Source organism: Mus caroli, unplaced genomic scaffold (assembly GCF_978045245.1).
Source record: "Mus caroli unplaced genomic scaffold, Mus_caroli_1 scaffold_11, whole genome shotgun sequence".
NCBI lineage: Eukaryota > Metazoa > Chordata > Mammalia > Rodentia > Muridae > Mus > Mus caroli.
The window spans coordinates 4,212,501-4,235,344 of NW_028227266.1; the positions used below are offsets into that span (position 1 = coordinate 4,212,501).

The 22,844-nt window shown below is 40.4% G+C and overlaps 1 protein-coding gene across 1 annotated transcript; it reads left to right on the forward strand.

The window, feature by feature from the left end:
• Positions 1–5,150: 5,150 nt before the first annotated feature.
• LOC110302197 (interstitial collagenase A) lies at positions 5,151–17,548 on the forward strand. Its single transcript, XM_021173014.2, has 10 exons — positions 5,151–5,249; positions 5,792–6,033; positions 6,124–6,272; positions 6,476–6,601; positions 7,869–8,027; positions 8,129–8,246; positions 15,328–15,461; positions 16,509–16,671; positions 17,175–17,278; positions 17,448–17,548. Exons 1-10 carry the CDS (start codon positions 5,151–5,153, stop codon positions 17,546–17,548), a joined length of 1,395 nt encoding a protein of 464 aa, XP_021028673.2.
• The last annotated feature ends 5,296 nt before the right edge of the window (positions 17,549–22,844 follow it).

Here is a 22,844-nt window from a genome sequence, read left to right on the forward strand (position 1 = left end):
CTGTGTATACATAAAAATATCATCTTGTATTGGGCATGGTTGTGCACCCCTTTAATCCCAGCACTTGAGAAACAAGGCCAGCCTGATCTACATAGTGAGTTCCATAATAACCAGAGCTATATAGTGGGACCCTGTCTCAAAGAAAAAAGAAAGGAAGGAAGGAAGGAAGGAAGGAAGGAAGGAAGGAAGGAAGGAAGGAAGAGAGGAGGAGGGAGAGGGGGAAGGAGGGAGAAAGAGAGAGAGAAAGAAAGGAAGAAAGAGAAGTAAATGGGATTCTGTCTCAAATAAGTGAATATATACATATATATATATATATATATATATATATATATATATATATACACACACATACATGAAGGAGGAGGAGGAAAAGAAGAACAAGAACAAGAAGAACAAGAAGAAGAAAAACAAGAAGAACAAGAACAAGAAGAACAAGAAGAACAAGAAGAAGAAGAGCTGGGCGGTGGTAGTGCACGCCTTTAATCCCAGCACTTGGGAGGCAGAGGCAGACAGATTTCTGAGTTCGAAGCCAGCCTGGTCTACAAAGTGGTTCCAGGACACCCAAGGCTACACAGAGAAACCCTGTCTCGAAAAAACAAAACAAACAAACAAAAAAAGGAGAATTATCTTGTGCTCATTTTGTATCTGTATGTGCCACAGGTGAAGTCCACTTGCAAAGGGCAATTACAAAACCCATTTCTCATCCCTCAGTATCAGTTGAATTTTAATGCCTAGCATGCAGAGGGCTCACAGTTACCTTTAGACTTTTTATCCACTAGACAATAATTTATTAATCATATTCCAGGTACCAGGCATTTTGATAGAAACCCAAAAGTATGCATACAATTCCTGGCTTCATTGGGATAATTATAATCATCATTAAAATCTAGCAAAGATGTACAAATAATCATAAATCTGGAGAAACAGTTATAATGTTAAGGAGTTATAAAAGAAAACACACTTTTGTGTACACTTCTAGGATGCTCTTCTTGGAACTATCTACTTTCTTGGAACTATCTACTTTCTAGAAACTATCTACTTATAATATGACATATTATAGTTAGACTTTGGAGTTCCTGAGATTAAAGTTGTATACTACCATGCCCAGTTACAAGGATTTGAGGAAAGTTGATGGCTGAGGCAGGGAGGGGCTTTACTTAGGGAATATGTAAGTTAAAGGGATAGATAAGTTTGAGTTCCTCACCTGTGAAATGAGACATTCAAACTAGATTATTTACTTCATGTGTTTAAATGTTTGGCCCACCGTGAATAGTATTATTAGGAGATGTGGCCTTGTTTGAGGAAATGTGTCACCCAGGGGATGTCACCCAGAGCTTTGATGTCTCTACCTATGCTCAAGCTCTGCCCAGTGTTGAAGAGTGAGCTGCCTACCTAACGCACTCTCTTGGCTGCCTTCAGATACAGACTTAGAACTCTTGGCTCCTCCAGCACCATCTCGCTCCATGGTGATAGTGGACTAAACCTTTGAAACCAAAATCTGACCCCAATTAAATATTTGCCTTTTTAAGAATTCCCTTGGCCATGTCGTCCCTTCACAGCAATGAAACACTATGACAGACCCAATAGAAATTCCAAAACAACTCAGGCTATTACCAATGTGATTGGCTGCTCTCCACAATCTGATGTGAAGACCCTGTTGCTGAAGACAGCATTTACATAATTCACTGACCACTGAAAAGTTCAACTGATGCTTTCCTAGGGCCTTGAATCCTATTGACTGGTCTTCATTGTACTAGAAGGTACTGTGCACACTAACAAAGGAGAAAGCCAAACATCAACTCAGCTCCAAACCCTTTGATCTACAATGGTGATCTGTCTGCATGATATGCTGGCTTAATAGTGACACAAGTATCAGTGGAGTAGCCAACCATAATCTGATTGGATTTAATGTTCACTCCTTGAGAAGGAACTCATGTCTGATACTTCACTGTGGCCAAGAACTTGAGACCAGACAGATAATGGACCTAGGATTGAACCAAACACTACCATACTGCTAAAAGAAAATAGTAATAAAATGACTCCTAATGACATTCTACTATATCCATAGTTCAGTGTCTCAGTCATCATCAGCGAAGGACTCTTGTTCGGGAGTTGGGAGTTGGGAACTAATAGTGAATACGACGAGTGAACAATGTACAGAGTGAGGATTTTGAAACACTTATTTCTAACTGGGATGTCTCCATCAAATCCCTCCCCTCAGGGATGAAGGACCTATGCATGCGGAAGAGGAGGCAGAAAGATTGTGAAATCCAGAGGGGATGGGTGACATCAGGGAAACAATGCCTTCCAGACTCACAGTATGAACAGTATGAACTCACCAAGACTGTGATAAAATACAGGGAGCCTGCATAGGTTCAAACCAGATGGTGCCCAGTGCTGAGATGGAGAAGTAACCAAGAAACAACCCCCCAGTTGATAATTGCTCCCAGAGGAAAACTAGTTTCTCCAAGGGAGCCACACTAGATACACAAATCACACATAAAGGTAGGCCCCAGGCCCAGCAGTAGATATCCAATACAAAATGAGCTCAATGGTATTGTTAGAAATATTTTGAGGGTCTCATATTACTCTGGGTGTGTGTGTGTGTGTGTGTGTGTGTGTGTGTGTGTGTCTGTCTGTCTGTCTGTCTCTGTGTGTGTGTCTGTGTGTGTGTTTGTGTGTGTGTCTGTGTGTGTGTTTGTGTGTGTCTGTATGTGTGTGTGTGTCTGTGTGTGTCTGTGTGTGTCTGTGTGTGTGTGTCTGTCTGTCTGTATGTGTGTGTGTCTGTATCTGTATGTGTGTGTGTCTGTGTGTTTCTGTGTGTGTCTGTGTGTCTGTGTCTGTCTGTGTCTGTCTGTGTGTGTCTGTGTTTGTCTCTCTGTCTGTCTGTGTGTGTGTGTCTGTGTGTGTATGTGTGTGTCTGTGTGTGTGTGCATGCGTGTGTGTGTGTGTGTGTGTGTTATGCTTGTTTATTTTTCTTTCTGTTCATTTTCTTTTTTCCTTGTTTGTCCTTTTTGCTTGTCTGTCTGTTTTCTTAAGAGGCAGGGAAAGAGTGGAGTTATAAGGAAGGGTGAGAGGGTGGGGAGAGTATGAGGGAAAAGAACCTATGTTCAAAATATATTCTACGAAAATAACCTTATTTTAAAAACAAAATAAAATAACAAGAGCATCTTAGATGCCACCCACCTTTAACTGCCCCTGCCCAGCTCCTGATGGCAATGTTTTCCGTGTTCCTTGCCTGAGCTGAGGTCACCCTGCTGAAGCCTTCTCATGCCCACCTACTCTCCATCTGATGCCCATGAAGAGAAGGTTTGTCTTTGTGAGCTCCTCTCTCAGTTTCCTCCTATGCTGATTGACTCACGTATTACTCCTCTTAGTCAAGGAAGCTGTGGTTAAATGAAGAGAGGAAATGAGAGCTATCAAATCAATCCAAACATCCATTCTATCAAAGTTTATTTATCAATAAAGTATCGTTGGTTTCTTCATGAGGGCAGACATCCACAAGTGGAAATAGTCCTGAGAAACTAGACCGTGGTGCAAAGATGGGAGTGACACAATGGGGAGCTGACATTGTGGAGCAGGTCAGTGTTTCTCAGTGCTGTATAGTGTTAAGTCCCTTTCAGGAGAGAAGGGACAGAAATAGAGCAGCCTAGAGACAGACCACCTTGTCTCACTAGTGGGGACACAGATGCCTTGAATCATCACCCACTTCAATTGTACATGAATCATGGGTGTTTGAATGAACATCTTTCAGTACACAGTGATCCATGTATTTGCTATGCAAGAGAGGCTCTGAGAGACCTACTGAATGGATGCGCATATTAGTGCATGTATGAATGAGTGTGGATATATGCCTCTCTCTCTCTCTCTCTCTCTCTCTCTCTCTCTCTCTCTCTGTGTGTGTGTGTGTGTGTGTGTGTGCGCGCGTGTGTGTGTGTGCAGTATCAACATATGTCACCTACCTCCAGTGAGCAAAGACCCTATAATCATACTTGGTCTCCTGCTAGACTGTTTTAGCTGTTACATTTAGACAGATTTCAGAGATGGAGCCTTTTTGTCCCATGATGCTGATAAGCAGAGTCTATGTGAGTCTGCATATTTCCTCTCCCAGCTTACATGAGAATTCTTCTTGTGCAGGTTCTCACAGCCTAAGCCTGGATTAAAATAAAGAGAGGCCATGGCACTTTTGCAATCTTGTGGCCATAGTTCTTGAAAGGCAGAAAGAGACCTCAGAAATCCAGTAAATACTCCATGACCTAGAGTTCCAGATGTGTGGGCACTGAATATTGGCTGTCACTCAGGGTCAGTGATCCCATCCTCTGTCCTTGGAGCAAGGTGTGTTCAGACAACCAGAGAACTGAGTAGCAAAATCTGCTTAGTATAGGGGCCACAGAGGACTATAGGGCTGGCTCAACTGGGGAAGGGCTGGCTGTGCAAGGGAAGAGAAGATTGAGTTTGATCCGAGAATTCAAGTGAAACAGTGAGACATGATGGTATGTGCTTGTAACATCCCAGAACTGGGAATGTGTGACATGCTGGGTGAGCTCAGAACATGAGGATCCTTTCTAAAACTAAAATGGATGGTTACTGAGGAAGAGGAACCAAGGCTGTCTTCTGACCTCATGTATGTTCACATACAAAACATGTGAACATACATTACACCACATATATACATACACAAATATACATATTCAAACACATCACATACACACAAACATACACACACATAACATACACACCACACACACACAAATATGCATGTCCAGATACACAATACAGACACACATACACACACACATGACTTTGAACTATGCTGTCTCTATGGATTAATAGGACAGAACCTTTTTCAAACACAATGGATATGAATAAGAGAAAACAGCAGTGTAAATGCTGAAGATCATCTCTTTCACACATGTGCTGCTGGATAGTCCTGGTATTGCTGCACCAAACCAACCTAACTCAACTGCTAAGGTCAAAGTGTCTGATTTCTTCTTTGCTACAGAAGAGGATGTTCTCAACCATGAGTCACATAGCCTCTGGCTTTCTAGAAGTACAAGAAGTCTCTATATAAAGATGGAAGTTCCTGACTAGGATGTTGGAGCAGGCAGGAAGGAGGCCACTGGTGATTTTGCCCAGAGAAAAGCTTCAGCATGACTAGCCTGCCTTTGCTGTTGCTTCTCTGGGCTGCTAGCTCATACAGTTTCCCTGTGTTTCACAACGGAGACCGGCAAAATGTGGAGACAGTCTGGGTAAATGAATACTACATTACAGAAATGGTGTTTTCTAGAAATGTAACCTTCTCAAAATGTATATAGTCAAATCTATATACCTCTTTCTGGTTGGGGTAGGGGGGACCCAAGCAAGGAGGGGCAACTCCCTCCATAAATGTGGATTTGTAACAAAGTGCAAACCTCTCCTACAAAACTACATACTTTTCAGTTGTTAATCCTGGGATGGTCTCTGCTCTAAAATAATTAGGATAATGAGGGTAGGAAAGCCTAATCAGAGCTTGAAAAATAATTCTCTATTTTGGATAAAACATCAGGATGTCATTTTAAAACCATGAGAGCCATTTTTCCTCTTAGATTTTCAATAACTTTAAATATTTATCTATTCCTAATTATGAGTGTGTGTGTGTGTTTGTGTGTGTGTCATGTGTACATTCCCCCAGGTCGAGGCCAACAGAATCTTCAGATCACCTGAGCCTGTACTCTCTGCCAGCAGTAAGTGCTCTTATCTGCTGGACCATCTCTCCAGACCCTAGTAGTTCATTATTGTTATATTTTATCAGAAATACCTGGAAAACTACTACAACTTGGGCAAAAACATGCAAGCTAAAAATGTGAATGGCAAGGAGGTGATGGCTGAAAAGCTGAGGCAAATGCAGCAGTTATTTGGGCTGAAAGTGACTGGAAATTCAGATCCTGAAACCCTGAGAGCTATGAAGAAGCCCAGGTGTGGGGTGCCTGATGTGGCCCCATATGCCATTACTCACAACAATCCTCGTTGGACCAAAACACACCTGACTTACAGGTAACTAGAAGGAGAGTCACAACGGGGGCATATCTACACCACTGGAACAGAAGGAAACAAGATCCACTGTGTCTCCATGTTTTTTCTTAGCATTTTAAACTACACACCATATTTGCCAAGAGCAGTTGTGGAAGATGCCATCGCGAGAGCCTTTAGAGTCTGGAGTGATGTGACACCACTTATGTTCCAAAGAGTCTTTGAGGAGGAAGGCGATATTGTGCTCTCCTTCCACAGAGGAGGTAAACTCTTCACCCTCACCTTGCCCTTCAACCTCTTCTGCTTTGTAGGAAGAGTTCCTTGTTGAAGCACATTATTGATGTTCTGGAGCCAAGTAGGAAAATAGTATCACAATGAATGGAAGTACATTGACTGCTCAACAAAACTCTGAGCTACCCAACATGAGAACTAAATGAATCTTTTGATGAATTTTTGTTTCTTGCAGACCATGGTGACAATAACCCATTTGATGGACCTAACTATAAGCTTGCTCACACTTTTCAGCCAGGCCCAGGTTTGGGGGGTGATGTTCATTATGACCTTGATGAGACGTGGACCAACAGCAGTGAAAGTAAGTTCACCAACATTGTTTCTTGCAGTTTACCTGGACCTTCCGAGTTCCTTGCAGTAGACAGAATGCGTTAATTGAAGCAGATAATCTATCACCACTCAGAGAATTAGGAGTTCATTGAGAAGCATGAGACATGAGTAGTTTCTGATTGCATATTGCCTTCCTGGTGGCAAACAGGCCACTCTAAAGCTCCTCTGTGCTAAGTCCTCTGCATAAAAGCTGTGGTTCTATAGCTTGAGATGTTCATGGGACTCCTAACAGTGGGAATGGGGTTGTCTCTGACTTTTGCCTATGCTCAGGAGCCTTTTGATCCTACTGGGTTTCCTCATCAAACTAATATGACAGTTTGTGCATAGTCTTATGGCATCTTGTTGTGCTGTTGATATCAATGGGAAGCCTGCTCTTTTCTAAAGGGAAACAGAAAAGATATAAGGGAGACAGGAAGTCAAGGGAAGGCTGGAAGTAGTGGAAGGCAGAGAGGCTGAAGTACATTCAGGGTATATTAAATGAGAGAAGAATAAAAACTAGAATTCAGAGGGTTTGTGAGATGTGACATCTGAAATCCTCATTTTTATTCTCAGAACCCAATTGGTGGAAGAGAACTGAATCCTTTAAGCTGTTCTCTGCCTTCTACACAGGCATCCTCAGTACACACTGTGTTTACACACACACACACATGTGTGAATGTGCACTCATGCTCACACACACACACACACACACATGCACATGCACATGAGCAAACAAAGATCCTCTAAGCAAATAAAATAATTTTTTTCAAAAGGAAGGAGGTATTGAACATTTAATATGTTTCTTATGGGCCTGGAATTTTCCTTACAGGAATGATGCAATAAAACAACAAATTTGTTATTAAATTGGAAGACTGAATGATAAGAAGGTGTTTTTTGTAATTTCTAAATTTCATACACTGTGTGTCTATCAGCTTTGTAAATAAGAAGTACAGTTAGCAGAGTTTCATTGCTCCTCTAAGACGGATCTTGTCCCAACTCAGGGTTAACATGGACTCAGCTGAGCTGGACCTTAAGTTAATGAGAGCTCTATTGTACAGTATAACCCTAGAGTGTAAGCTTGGCTGTGTCTCCTTATTATTAATAGATGCACAATTCCACCATCAGGAAAAGACTGTATATGCATATGTGTAGTTTAAAAAGTGACTAAGAAGATGTGAATGTTTACCCTGGAAGATTATTTCCTTAATAATATCTCAAAACCATTTTTAATAATTAGATTGATCTCTTTGTCCTGCCAGATTTCAACTTGTTCTATGTTACGGCTCATGAACTGGGCCACTCCCTTGGGCTCACTCATTCTAGTGATATAGGAGCACTAATGTTCCCCAGTTACACGTGGTACACTGAAGACTTTGTGCTAAACCAGGATGATATTAATCGCATCCAGGACTTATATGGTAAGTGAACCAACCTTAGCTGCACAGTCGAAGGCATTTTCACCCTCCAGGTGGCCTTTCAGAACCATGGAGACTAACTACAGCTCTCACCTATTCTTTAGGACCTTCCCCAAATCCCATCCAGCCAACAGGTGCAACAACACCACATCCGTGTAATGGTGATCTAACCTTTGATGCTATAACTACGTTTAGGGGAGAGCTGTTTTTCTTCAAAGGCAGGTAAGATCATCATTGTTTCCTAGGCTCTTTATTCACTATTATAGGCAACCAATAGGGCTCATGTGTTAGCCTCACACTACAAAGTAACAATTGCTTACATTTCTGCTCTCTCTCTCTCTCTCTCTCTCTCTCTCTCTCTCTCTCTCTCTCTCTCTCTCTCTCTCTCCTCTTTTCTTCATTTTTACAACTTATAATGACTGATTTTCCACATGCATTAGGTCAACTTGTTCAGAGATAGTATCACTTTAGGGAAAACCTGAAAATATAATGTCACTTTATGGATCTGTAAATTAGGGCATGGAAAAGGGAGAGTTCCTCTGGGGACACAGAGCTCATGGGTGGCCTAATATATATATTAGTCTCCTGACCCCCAATTCAGACCTCTTTTAGGTATGTTGATCTGTGTGTTGATGAGTATGGTGGTACTTTACAAGTAGAAACTCTTTTAAGATACATTTTCCCAACAATATGTGTGGGTATGTATGTATGTATGTATGTATGTATGTATGTGTGTATGTATGTATGTATGTATGTATTATGTATGTATATGCCCCTCTAAACCCTTTATCAGCTTTTCGCTGCTTCTGAAAGGTCTCTCTGCCCTTTTAGAGGCTCAGGAAAGAGAAGGGAAGAAGTCATTGCTGAAAGGGTTCTGAGTCCTTAGCTCTTCTCCCAGGCAGAGAAGAGCAGCCAGGATGCTGTGCATCCTTCCTCATATGAGAGAAGTAAAACTCCCTGTCAGTGTGTGGACCTAAAAGCATGATGGTCCCTTTTCACAGAAGGACTACACTTGCATCCACATCACAACAATTTCTATATATCCAGGAAATATACCTGATGCTCCCCACCAAAAAAAAGTGAACATGGCATAGGAACTCCACAGTCCTGTATTTCTCCAGCTATTCTTCTCAGAGCACAGTTGGTGCTGGCTGGCTATGTTGTGACTACATCTACACCCACATTCAGATATTGGCTCCAAGTGCTTTCTAGGATCTTCTTTACTACTTATGAGAATAAAAGATAAGGTTGAGTCCTGCATGATGGGAAGGTTTGAAATGTAACCTTAAAGGAAATCTCAAGGGCTGGTAATGTGGTTTAGTAGATAGGCCATACACAAAGAACTGGTCTGATCTGAAGCATCAAATAAATCTGTGTATGATAGGACACAGCTGTAATCACAGCACACGAAAGGTAGAGCTAGGAGCTTCCAAAGTTCCAGTTTGCACTGGAGAGACAGCTAAACAGTTAAGAGCATGTGTTGCTCCTGCAAAGGACCCGTATTTGGACTCCAGCACCAGCATCTTAGCTCACAACTTCTGTGGGTGTTAGGTAAGCAAATGGAGTGCAAACATTCATGTAGGCAAAACACTCATGCACATAAAATAAAATGAATAAATAAAAGTATCTTTTAAAGACATTAAAGGTTATTATTCTGGAAGTTACCCTGGGTCACTACTATCTTGAGAAATTAAAAAGAGAAAGCATGAGGTAGGTACCCTGTCTAGCTGGGAGTGGAGTCAGTATTCTGTATTCTCTTCCACATTCATAGATTCAATTAATCACAGATCTAGATATATAAACAGTACTTTTAAAATTGTATTTGTACCAAGTTTTCTTGCTATTATACCAAAATAATATTTAGGATGACCAAGTAAGTAGCATTATAAATACTCTTAGATGATTTAAAGCAGAGTAAATTGTTCATGGACTATACATACATATTATTTATAATATTTGAGGTTATAATATAATTACATCATTGCCCCATTTCCTTTCCTCCCTCTAATCCCTTCCATACATACCTCCTTGCTCTCTTTCAGATTCATGGACTTTTTATCATTGTTCTTACATGTGCCTCTGTATATACATATACAAATCCCTAAATATAAACTGCTCACTCTGAATCCTGTTATTTGTATTTATATTTTTAGGGCTGTCCGTTTGGTATTAGTTAACCAATTGGTGTGCTTTTCCCTAAGAAGACTATTTCTCATGTTTCCAGTATTTCTTGGTTGCCTGTAGTTTTTTTGTGTGTGGGGCTGAGCTCTTGTGGGCCTTACTGGTCTACTGTGGCAATTCTATTGTCCTTGGTCAGCCCATGTTTATGTAGTCATGTTGATGAGATTTTACAGGTGTAGCTTCAGACATTCCTAGGAGACAATCTCACAGCAAACTCTCTGGTCCTCTGGCTCTTATACTCTCTCTACCTCCTCAGTGATCTCTGAGCCTTAAATATGGGAGCGCTTTTTAGAAATATCAACTTAGACTGAGCTCTACAGCCCTATATTTGGATTTGTTGTGGTTTTCTGTAGTGTTTTCTGTCTGGTGCAAAGAGAAGTTTCCTTGTTGAGGGGTGGATACTACATTTATTTATGGGTATAAGAACAATTATTTAGAATGTAGTTAGGGACTATGCTAGTTGAGTTAAGTGGTCAAGATCTACGACACCACTACCTCTGGCATAGTTTATCTCTTATTCATCATTTCTGAAGTACAATTAGAAAGCTGTTGGTTACCTTCAAGGTATGCATGCTACTACTGCACCCTTAGGTTATAATATCAGGCTGGTCGTTTGTGAAGTTCATAGCTGCCATAGCTGGGTAGGACTGTTGCTTGCCTCCCTCCTTTAGAAGCTTGCATGGCACCTTCTAGCATCACGATAGCTAGTCCTTGGGAAAAAGGCTTTCAAGTTAGTTTCAGCTCAAGAGCCTCTAGGCCCTGTGTCTGAAGTGTAAGAAGTCTTTAGCAATAGGAGTTATCTTCCACTTATAGAGAGCAATCAAGGACATCAGCTATAGCCCATCATGTTTTAGGAGTCTCTTGGACAATCCAGACCAAGAACTCACAAGAGGGCTTCTCATAATAGTGTTGAAGGTTTATAGGGTGGTCTTTGGCTCTTGGAGAGATCATTGTTAGCCCAGATGGAAAATCTTACTTAAAACTATATATGTCTATTTATTTAGAGACTTATGTATATTATAGAGTTTTTCTTAGGATGATAGTTAATAGTATGATTTCTTATTACTTTTTCAGACATCTCTCTCCTTCTGTATTTATTTCGATCCTCCTTCCTAGTTAGAGCTACCCCTTTCCCGTTTTTCTGATCAAGTCACTTGTGTCATACCACTCTCCTCTCTATTGCTCCCAACCTTCCTATCCTGGTAATGGCCTCTTTTTACTTTCTTGATTACTGTAGTTACTGCAGGGTATGTACTCACATCTGACGATTTAGAGGTAGGAGCCTCCAACATGTGCTGTTTGTCTTTTTTGGGTTACATCATTCAATATGATCTTTTCTAGTTCCATCCATTTCTCTACAATGTTCATAATTTCCTTTTTCTCTTTGCAGCTGAATAATAGTTCATAGTATATGTGAACCACATTTTCATTATCCATTCATCAGTTGAAGGACATTTAGCTTACTTTCATTTTCTAGCTATTGTGAATGGAGCAGCAATTAACATGGATGAGCAAATACCTATGCATATATGCCAAGGGTTGATATGGCTGGGTCCACACTGATTTCCACAGTGACTGCACTGGTTTGCAGCTCTTAACAACAGTGAAGGTGATTCTTTTTGTTCTTTCCCAGCCCCCATGCAGCATTCATTGTTCTCTGTTTGTTTGATCATTTCCATTCTGACTGGGTTAAGATAAACTCTCAAAGGTATTTTGACTTGAATTTGCCTAATTGCTAGAAAGAATAGACTGTTTTTGACACATTTCCTAGTCACTCTTCTCTTCTTTTGAGAATTCTCTGTTTGGGTCCCGAGCCCAATTTTTAATATGTCATTTGGGTTTTGTTGGTGTTGGTGCTTTGAGTTTTTGTTTATTTTGGTTATTAATCCTGTGCCATATGTAGAGCTGACATGGATTCTCTCCCATCTGGACTCACTCCCTTTCTAGCTTTTATTAGAAAGCAACAGGCTTTTAAGGAACAATAATAAAATACAATAAAATTCAGTAAGATTAAAACAAAAAAAAATCAGAGTTGGACCAGATAAGCAAACAGAGCAAAAGAGCCCAAGAGAAGGCACAACAGACTCTCTCATATGCACACACAGGAACCACATACTAACACTAAACTTGGAGCTATAAAATATTCATAGAGAACTTCCTACCGACCCATGCAGCCCTTCTGTATGTTGCTCAGTCTCTGAGAGTTCTTGCAATTAATCAGATGATCATATCACAAATTAATCATACATCTTGACTTAGAGGGCCTTATTTTCTTGGTGTCCTCTATCCCCTCTGGCTTTTATTCTCTTTCTGCCTACTCCTCCACAGGATTCCCTGAGCCCTGAGGAGAGAGATTTGATGGAGACATCTATTTAGAGCTGAGTTTTCTAAGGTCTCTCACTCTTTGCAAATTGTCCGGCTGTGAGTCTCTGTATTTGCTTCCATTTGCTGCAGGAAGATGCTTCATTTTATTGCTACAGAGAGAGAGAGAGAGAGAGAGAGAGAGAGAGAGAGAGAGAGAGAGAGAGAGAGAGAGAGAGAGAATTTTTGTTTTAGATCCCTGGGCTATCTAGTCTTTGGTTTTTGGTTCTTGGTCAACCAAGCAGCACTGGGTATGGGTGTTATCTGGTAGAGTGGACCTTAAGTCAAATCAGATATTGTTGGGTTGCTCTCACAGCTTTGTGTCATTGCACCACCATATCTTGCAAGCAGAACACCACTGTAGTTCAAAGGATTTGTAGCTGGGTTGGTGTTTACATTTCTCTTTGGGTAGCATTCAGGTTCCTTCCTGTACCAAACTTAGTATGGATGAAGGCTTCACAGTAGGCACCATCTTGATTTCTCCATGTTCAATGAGCTGAATAGGAGTTAACTTCAACAATGAGTACTTGCAGTTAGTTTGTGGAACCTAAGGAGGTTTGAAGTTTTCGTGTTATAGGTCCTTCACTTCCTTGGTTAGGTTTATTCCTAGACATTATATTGTCATTGATGTTATTTTGAATGGGAGTGTATCCTTCTCCATACGTTTGCTTTTGATGTAAAGCTAAGCTATTTATTTGTGTGAGTTGATTCAGTATCCTGCAATGCTCTGAATTTGTTTAATGTTTCTATAAGTTTTCTGGTTGAATTTTAGGGATCTCTAATGTATAATAGCAACTCATCAGCAAATAAAGGGAGATTGACTTCTTCCCTCTCTGCATCCCTTTAATTTCCTTCTCTTGAGTACTATGAGCATGATGGTGAGAAAGACTAGGTAGGGATAGTGGGCCTTCCTGTTTTTGATCCCAACTTCAGTGGAATTGCTTCAAACTTTTCTTATATAGAATGATATATATATATATATTCAGACATTCATATATATATATATATATATATGAATATATATATATATATTATTGTTTTGGGGTGTGTTTTCTGTAGTCCTACATACTCTAGAACATTTATCATAAGGGCATGGTGAATTTTGTCAAAGTTTTTTTGAGGCCATTCATATGATCATGTGATTTTTGTTACGTCCACCTATGTGGTTTATTGAATTTATTAACTTACATATATTGAACCATCTCTCCATTTTAGAGATAAAGTCAACTTGATTATAGTGTATAACTGTTTTTATGAATGTCTGCATTCTGTTTTCAAGTATGTCGTTAAGTATTTCTGAGTCTATATTCACCAAGGGTATTGGTGTATAATTTCCGTGTGTGTGTGTGTGTGTGTGTGTGTGTGTGTGTGTGTGTGTGTGTGTGTGAACTATGGTCATGTTGTTGATACATGTGGTTATTTGTGTTCTCAATGATATAGTGTATTTTAATAGCTTCATATTTTTCCAACATCACTCTTCAGGCTTAAATATTGTTTCCTGTATTTTTTTAGATTTGGGTTTTAGATAAAATGTTTTTAGGTTGTTTACATCATGGAACCTTTTTCTTTCTCCTTCAATTAAGGTAGATAGTTTTGCTGGCTGTATTAACCTAGATTACCTGACATAGTTTTTTAGAACTTGAAATATATTGGTGTGGGCTCTTCAGGTTTTCAAAGTTTCCATTGAGATATGTGCTATTAACTTGTTTTCCTTCATATGTGGCTTGTGTTTTTCCCCTTGCAAGTTTCAGTACACTTTCTTTGATATGTATATTTAGCATTTTAACTATGATGTCCTGTGACTCTTGGTCTAAGCATGGAGTACAAAAGCAGGCCTGGTTGGATGGAAAGGTTGGAGATAGTGTTAGTGGGGAGTGTGGGCTATGGGGAACAAGGTAGAGTGGTAGCAAAAGTCTAAATTTTGTGGTTCAGGTAGACTAAGCTGGGATGCTGGATGTGGGACTCAGGTTAAAATTGAAAGGTTAGAGAGGATCAGGGAAACTTACTAGGCTAGGCCCTAGTGAAGAATGTGGAAGATATGGCTGGGTGAGGAGGCTGGAGGTGGCATATAGGGGTCTGTGGTGGTAGCCTCATAAATTAGAAAATTATAATCACCTATAGTGGATTTAATCTCCCCTGGATTTGGGGATCCACAAGCTTATCCATGCACCACCACATACTCAGAGATAATGAATGACCTTCACTAAATACAGTATATTGGCACAGGATGCTATATTGCAGTTGGTCACATGCTCCTCATGGTTCACCAAAGCTAACCATATATTTAGAAGGTTTATGAAAATTGGTTGTGAATCACAGCCAATATCAAGGTTAAATTAAATTATACTAGAATGACCAGTAATAGAAATAAAGCATTGCTTTGTCATCACGTTCACTGAAGGTGTTTATAGTGCTGAGCCTCAGACTCAGAGCTTTACGAATGCCAGGATAGCCTTAAGCCCTCTGCTTTAGCCCACTCCTATTCACAATACCTTTTACTCCTTATAGTCTTGAGTTTGCTTATGCCATTTGTGCCTCCAAATGATCGGGATTTCATGTGATATGTTACTGTCGGTCTCAACATTTGCCACAGCATGAGAATTTCTATCAAGAAACAAGCACGTCAAGAAGAAACCTTCATGCCTTACCCCTCCTTCAGTGAGACAGTAGACATTTGCTGACAGGACCGCTCTAGTGAAAAGAGGCTGGAGATTGCTGAGAGATCCACTGACAGCCACACTTTCTCTCCCTTTTGAATCAGGTTCTACATTCGGGTAAATAGATTCATGCCAGAACCTGAGCTCAATTTGATAGGTATTCTCTGGCCAAATCTGCCAGTTAAACTTGACGCTGCTTATGAAGATAGTATGATAGATCAAGTCCGCTATTTCAAAGGTAATGTTTCTAATTGTTTCTCTTGTTTTTATAAACTAAATTTTCATTCGGTTTTGAACTGAGATAAAAGGGTATTAACTCCATTCACTGCACAGACTTCTGAATGTTCAAGCTTCTCCAAGTAAGTTTATGGGAGCTCATCAACTTAGTTAAAATTTATATTGTGTATTCAGCATAATTTTATTAAGATGTAAATGACTAGAGTTCCAATTCTTTAGACTCATTTAAGACCTTGTACACAATTACTGTGTTTTAAACTTCTTCCATGTGCCTGGGAGTGCTCAGATATAAAATTGAGAGTCATAAGCCAATTCTCCAAAATATGACACAAAAAGATTTTGTATATGCAATTCCCTCAACCCCCATTGTGATGTGAAGCACCCTCTTGAGAGGGGGAAAGCTATCAGCAGGTAGGCAGACCAGGCACTGCTGACTGACTTCTCCTAGTAAAGTGGTAACATGTTCTTGTGGTAACATGTTTCTCTGCCAGTCATCCAAGAGATTTTTCCTTGATATCATTTTGTATAACAGACTTGAATCTGCACAAATTTACACATCTACCTTGTAGGATGCTGTTGAAATTTGTTACTACAAAATGGACTAGAAATTATAGTTGTTTGAGGGTCTGGCTTTGGAAAGGAACTTCAACTGCAAAGCGGGAGGGGAACACGAGATAATTTTCTACGCACATTATAGATTAGAATGTCCTGGGAAGAAAAGAAAATCTCATATAAACCAGGTTTGGTGGCTCATGCCTTTACTCCTAACAGTTAAGGGGATAAGGCAGGAGGATTGCTATAAATTATATAGTGGATTCTAGACCAAAGTAGGTTGCAGTAAGTTCTTTGTCTCAAAAACACAACAATCAAACAAAAAGCAAACTCACTTAATTGCTTTGAGATTGGATCCTGATATCAACTTTCAACAGAGAAGACACTAAGCCCTTCCCAGCACAGTTGCAGTCTGTAGCTAGGACACTGTTCCAGCTTTATGAAACTTAGCTGAAAATGTAGACAAGGAGAGTCATTTGTGGTGTTTGATTGACAGGCAGCCAAGTATGGGCTGTTCGAGAGCAGAGTGTACTGAGAGGATTCCCCAGAGACATCCACAGCTTCTTTGGCTTCCCTAGCAATGTGACACATATTGATGCTGCTGTTTGTGAGGAAGAGACTGGAAAAACATACTTCTTTGTTGATCACATGTACTGGAGGTAAAGACTTAAATCTGAATAATGCTATGGCACAAGTTGTTTCTATACAGAAAGATCTTTAAATGAATTTCAAGTGATGTCAGGCAACTGTCTTTTATATAAATGGCTATAGCCACTGAGTGTTCATTAGACCGTGTGCTAGCAGGTATTGCAATGTGCTTGCTTGTACAGGGAATCCAATGAGCCTTCTTGGTATTCTGTGCTATGGAAAGGTTGGGGAGTAAAGGCAATCAAGTTCTTCAGCTACTTTGGCCTAAATTTACCATTCACAAAGTATTTTACCCCAAGAGAACATCTATGTAGTCATTGATTATAGAAGGACCTTACCTTATGCATATTTTGGTATAGCCAACATCCTACATTTCCTCACCCAGTTCACTCTTTTCTAATCTCAAGAATTAAAACATTTTATAGCATCCATACTCTTGTGTTTTCTGTAAATATTTTAAGCAATCTTCATGTTTGGTCAAAGGTTCTGATACTTTTAACCACTTTTTGATCAGGTATGATGAAAATACACAGTCTATGGATCCAGGTTATCCAAGATTAACAGCAGAAGACTTCCCTGGAATTAATGATAAAGTTGATGATGTTTTCCAAAACGGAGGTGAGTATAAATTTATTTTCTCCATTTTGTTAAGTATTAAAAGTAATAGCAGCACTATTTATAGAGCAGATGTAAAAAAGTGTGCATACCAATGGCATGCAATACTCAGGATTTAGTCAAAATCTGAAAACTTCATGTATTAAATGATAAATATCTTTCTTCTTTCCAGAACATTTCTATTTCTTTCACCAATCAGTTCAACACAGATTTAACCTTCGAATAAGAAGAGTTGATGATTCCCGTGATTCTAGTACATGGTTCAACTGCTAAAAATATTGGAAACTCCTTATCAAGTTAATGGAAATACATATTCCATGATCTTAAAGAAGATATTTTTCTGAAGAACCAAATATTGTTATGTTTTGTTTACCTTCCAGGAGTGCTGATACATAGAGCTACTAATTACAAATTAATTTTACTCTGCAAACTTTCACAATTTATAGTATAATATTTTATGAACTAAAAGATTTTACTACTACAACTGACAACCCAAGAAGGTCATGTCATGGTTGAAGAGTCACTGAAGAAAGGCATATTTACACTTCAAGACTCTCACTGTGATTCTAGGCATCTCCTTTCAAGAGAGGAGAGTAAACAGAAAAGGTCTTCCCAAAGTAAAAGTGGCTCTGAAAACAGGAACATTACACAAGAAGAAATGCATTGCTGCTTTGGTTTTGGTGTTTAAGAGAGGATCTTACAGCCCAGTGGACTCTGAACTTTCCTACCTCTGATTCCCACATGCTGATATTCTGTAATCCCTATTGTGCCCAGCTAAGAGACACTTCCTGTCCAAAAGAATTTCATACTTAAATAAAGCCACTATTGTCTCTAGTGTTTTATAAGATCTCTATTTCATTATGTTATTTCCTGATTGTAAAGCCTAACTTATAAGTGCTATTTTTTTCTCATTTACAACGGAAAACAAACATATGAAAAGTTCTCATGTGAAGATGAGTCTATCCAGAATTTGGAGTTTTCTACAATTCTGTAGAGTTTGTTCTATGAAGAGATGAGTGGACTCTCCATTTTCTTTGTCCCAGACAAGAAATCTAAACATGGCTTAAAGGCAAAGTAAACAAGAACAGAAAATATTTTTCTAATTTGATGCTACTTAATCGGTTAGGCAAATGGGAGAGTGACATTTTCCCAAAGCTGTACTTCTGGATAGTGCTGGGGCCAAGGGTGGCAGGCAGCCAGTGGGCTGTATGCATAAATGAAAAGTCCAAAGTCTCCAGGTCATGACCCAAGTGAGAGCTGAGAGATGGTAGCTATCAAAATCAATTGAGGATATAACTGCAAAGCTAGATACTGCCCAGATGAATAATGCATAGACAAACCTGAGAATCTTAAAGTCCACAAAGGCAGTGCAGAGGACTATAGCCTGCTCTGATCCTGAGAGAATTTGTCCAAGATCACACTTCCCAGAAAGTGCTGACTACTTCTTACTGAGTTCAGAAAATAAATAGGTCATTCCTGGGCATAGGTTAAATCACGTCTACAGAAAGATATGTCTCATAAAGCAAAGAATCACAGCACTTGATCCTCATAATTATCATCAAGTGCCAAGGCGATGTGCTCAGAGTGGATCTTAAGAGCACTGGACTATGATGTATGTGGCAGGGCTACAGGGCTAGACAGTGAAGAAGGTACTGAATAAGGTACCTGTAAGTTGAGATTGGTATTTCAGAAAGGGATCCAGGATTTTTTCCAATGTGTTGTTTCCCTGGCACTTCATATCATGGACACAACAATGATCCATAGTATATGACAGAGATCAAAACTTCTTTCTCACAGTGTAGAGTTAGTAGCAAGAAGGTACAGGGAGACTGGAACTTCCACTAGATTTATTACATGAAAATAAAGCACCCTGCCCTAGACTCGGGTCTTGGGGAAGGCCCATAGGCCAGCTTTCACTAAGAGTATAAGGTCTATATTAAAAGGGGGGCATAGTGGTGTCTGAGATGTATATGTCTGTGGGCCCAAGTGCACAGGCCTGTGGCAATCAGGCAGCAACTTAGTTCTCATTCTTTGTGAACCTTCTTTCTTTCCTGTCTGTTTGTCTTTCTCTCCATCTTTCTTTCAACAATATCTCTCAGTGGCCTGGAACTCGTGGGATTGTCTGGGCTGCCTGGCCAGTAAACCCCAAAGATTCTCCTCTCCTTTCTCACTGCTTTAATTACAATCACACCACTGTGGTTTTACATAGCAACTAAAGTTTGAAACTAAGTAATCTGAGCTACCTCCCCTGCCATGCCCCCATTGCTTTATGTTTGTTTTTACTTATATTCTTCTCATGTATTACATCCTGACTAACTACAGATTCCCCTCCCTGTCTTCCCCCAGTCTCTCCTTTACCTCCCTTCTCCCTCAAATCCACCCCTTATCCTGCCTCCCCTCAGTAAACACAGACATCCCAGTGACATCAACCCAACTCCTCGTATCAAGCTACAATAAGACCAGGCACATACCATCACATCAATGTTTGGCAAGGCAACTCAGTAGAAGGAGAAGGGTCCCACAAGTATACAAAAGAGTCAGGGACACTGCCACCCCTTCCCATTGTTAGGATTCCCACAAGAACACCAAGTTACCTTCAGCCATAACATATATTGAAAGGACCCAGGTCAGACCCCCACAGGCTCCCTGGTTTCTACATGCCACCCTGAGTCGCAGTCAGTTGATTCTGCGGGCTGTATTCTTCTGGTGTGTCCCTGACCCCTCTGCTTTCTCATATCCTTCCTACCCCTCCTCAGCAGGACTCCCAGAGCTCCACGTGTGTGTCTGTGGAACTCTGCATCTGCTCCCATCAGTTGCTGGATGAAGTCTCTCTGGTGCTAGGCTCTGGATCCAGAACACTCTGCAGGCAGGACAAACTGTAAGCCGGAGTTTTTGTGACTGGGTTGGTGCCCCAGTCCCTCCTTGAGGCCTTGCCTGGTTACAGAAGGTGGCTGGTTCAGGCTCCATTTCTCCATCACTAGCAGTCTTACAAAGGGGTTACTCTTGGAGTTTCCACTGCACTGGCTTTCTTCTTCACCCCATAAACGCCTCGCAAATCCAGTCTTTTCTCCCAGTATTTCTCCCTTCCTCACCACCTGATCCTTTGTTCCCACTCCTACCTGCATCCAGTCCATCGGCTAAATCTATTCTCTTTCCCCTTCCCAGGGAAATTCTTGTGTCCCCTCTTAACCTACCAACCCAGAAAAACCATAACATTCTTGATTGGCATATAAGTATGGTGAGCTAGTCTTCTGTGAAATCATTCTTCAGTTTTTAATGATTCTAATCTTGACCTTCTTAGGTTGTTCTGCAGATTAAAAATAACATGTAGTTATTGAAATGAACAGTTATTGAAATGGCGGTTCCTAAGAAAATTGGACATAGTACTACCGGAGGATCCTGCAATACCTCTCCTGGGCATATATCCAGAAGATGTCCCACCCGGTAAGAAGGACACATGCTCCACTATGTTCTTAGCAGCCTTATTTATAATAGCCAGAAGCTGGAAAGAACCCAGATGTCCCTCAACAGAGGAATGGATACAGAAAATGTGGTACATTTACACAATGGAGTACTACTCAGCTATTAAAAAGAATGAATTTATGAAATTCCTAGCCAAATGGATGGACCTGGAGGGCATCATCCTGAGTGAGGTAACCCAATCACAAAGGAACTCGCACAATATGTACTCACTGATAAGTGGATATTAGCCCAGAAACTTAGGATACACATGATATAAGATACAATTTGCTAAACGCATGAAACTCAAGAAGAATGAAGACCAAAGTGTGGACACTTTGCCCCTTCCTAGAAATGGGAACAAAACACCCATGGAAGGAGTTACAGAGACAAAATTTGGAGCTGTGATGAAAGGATGGACCATCTAGTGATTGCCATATCCAGGGATCCATCCCATAATCAGCTTCCAAACGCTGACACCATTGCATACACTAGCAAGATTTTGCTGTAAGGACCCAGATATAGCTGTCTCTTGTGAGACTATGACGGGGCCTGGCAAACACAGAAGTGGATGCTCACAGTCAGCTATTGGATGGGTCACACAGCCCCCAATGGAGGAGCCAGAGAAAGTACCCAAGGGGCTAAAGGGAACTGCAACCCTATAGGTGGAACAACAATATGAACTAACCAGTATCCCGGAGCTCTCGTCTCTATCTCCATATGTATCAAAAGATGGCCTAGTCAGCCATCACTGGAAAGAGAGGCCCATTGGACATGCAAACTTTATATGCCCCAGTACAGGGGAACACCAGCGCCAAAAAGGGGGAGTGGGTGGGTAGGGGATTGGGGGGATGGGTATGGGGGACTTTGGGGATAGCATTGGAAATGTAAACTAGGAAAATACCTAATAAAAAAAATAAAGAAAGAAAGAATGCAAACAACAAAATTAAAAAAAAATAACATGTAGTTAAAAATTTCACATAAAGGAGCTCTGTTCTAGGATTGCACTTTGCCTTAATGAACTGCATAAGCCTGCTTGTTTTACTCTATAAATATTCGGTACATTTAATAAATAATAACTTACTTAAACATAAACAGGACTCCATAGCCCCAAGTTATTAATCTCCTTCAGGTGTGGTAGCCTAAAGTAGAGTTCATTTATCCACCAAAATCACTCCTGTAAGGCACACCCTTTCATGGTTAGTCAACCACAGTCAAAATCATAACTCTGATCAACAAGAACCATCAGCAGGATGTGCCACCAACAACAAAGGAATGATTCAAATGAATATGAGGCATCTCAGAATGAGTCGACTCAGCACCTCAGGCAGTTAGCAATCTGTCCTGCTAACAAGCCCTATCAGCTAACAACCCAGGAATAAAGTAAAAAGGCAGTTGCTGCCCACATGAAGTACACATAAAAACCAACACCTTGTTTGTTTTCCATAGGGAAAGCAATCACGGGATAAAATTACATACTTGTTCAAGTCTAGCTGATGTTGTTTCAGTCTGTCAGCCTCTTTGCCTCTCTGAATTTTAGGTTGGCATATTCTCTGTGTAGTGCCTACACTAAGCCACAAGCTGACTTGGCTGGCATAGTGCACACATCCCTCACCCAAGCTGTGGCTCAAAGGCCTCAGAGCCTCCTGGTTTATGAAGAGGAGGACAGAGGTAGGAGGAATATTTTCATTTAATAGTTAATTAACTGATTTCCATTTGGCAAGTCCTTATGGAGCCAGTATATGCTTATAGCAATTATTCTGAAACAGAGAGTAAATGGGCCCCAATCTTCTTACCTCTGTATATTTCCTCCTCCGTATTGACTACTTTCTCAGAGTACTCTTACCCCAGGGCTGGAAATACCTCTTACCCAAGGACTCCAGCAATGGAGTTTCTGCCATTATAGCTTCCTAGACAGCAGTCCTTACATTCACTTTGCAATCTCTTTCCATTAAACTATTCACTCCTTGCCTGAATGTATGTAAGCCTAAGGCATGTTTTTAAAAATTACACTGCTTTCAAAATATCTAAACATTTTACAAATATTAATTACCCAGCCAGTTCCTTTTCCTCTTTGTAAACACAGAAGCCACATCCTTGAGATTAAGCA

What these genes read in the sequence shown, in the direction of transcription:
- LOC110302197 (XM_021173014.2), top strand. Translation starts at nt 5,151, where the DNA reads ATGACTAGCCTGCCTTTGCTGTTGCTTCTCTGGGCTGCTAGCTCATAC. An exon ending in AAAATGTGGAGACAGTCTGG is followed by an intron (nt 5,250 to 5,791) that starts GTAAATGAATAC and finishes ATATTTTATCAG; the next exon opens with AAATACCTGGAAAACTACTA. An exon ending in TCAAGTCCGCTATTTCAAAG is followed by an intron (nt 15,462 to 16,508) that starts GTAATGTTTCTA and finishes TTTGATTGACAG; the next exon opens with GCAGCCAAGTATGGGCTGTT.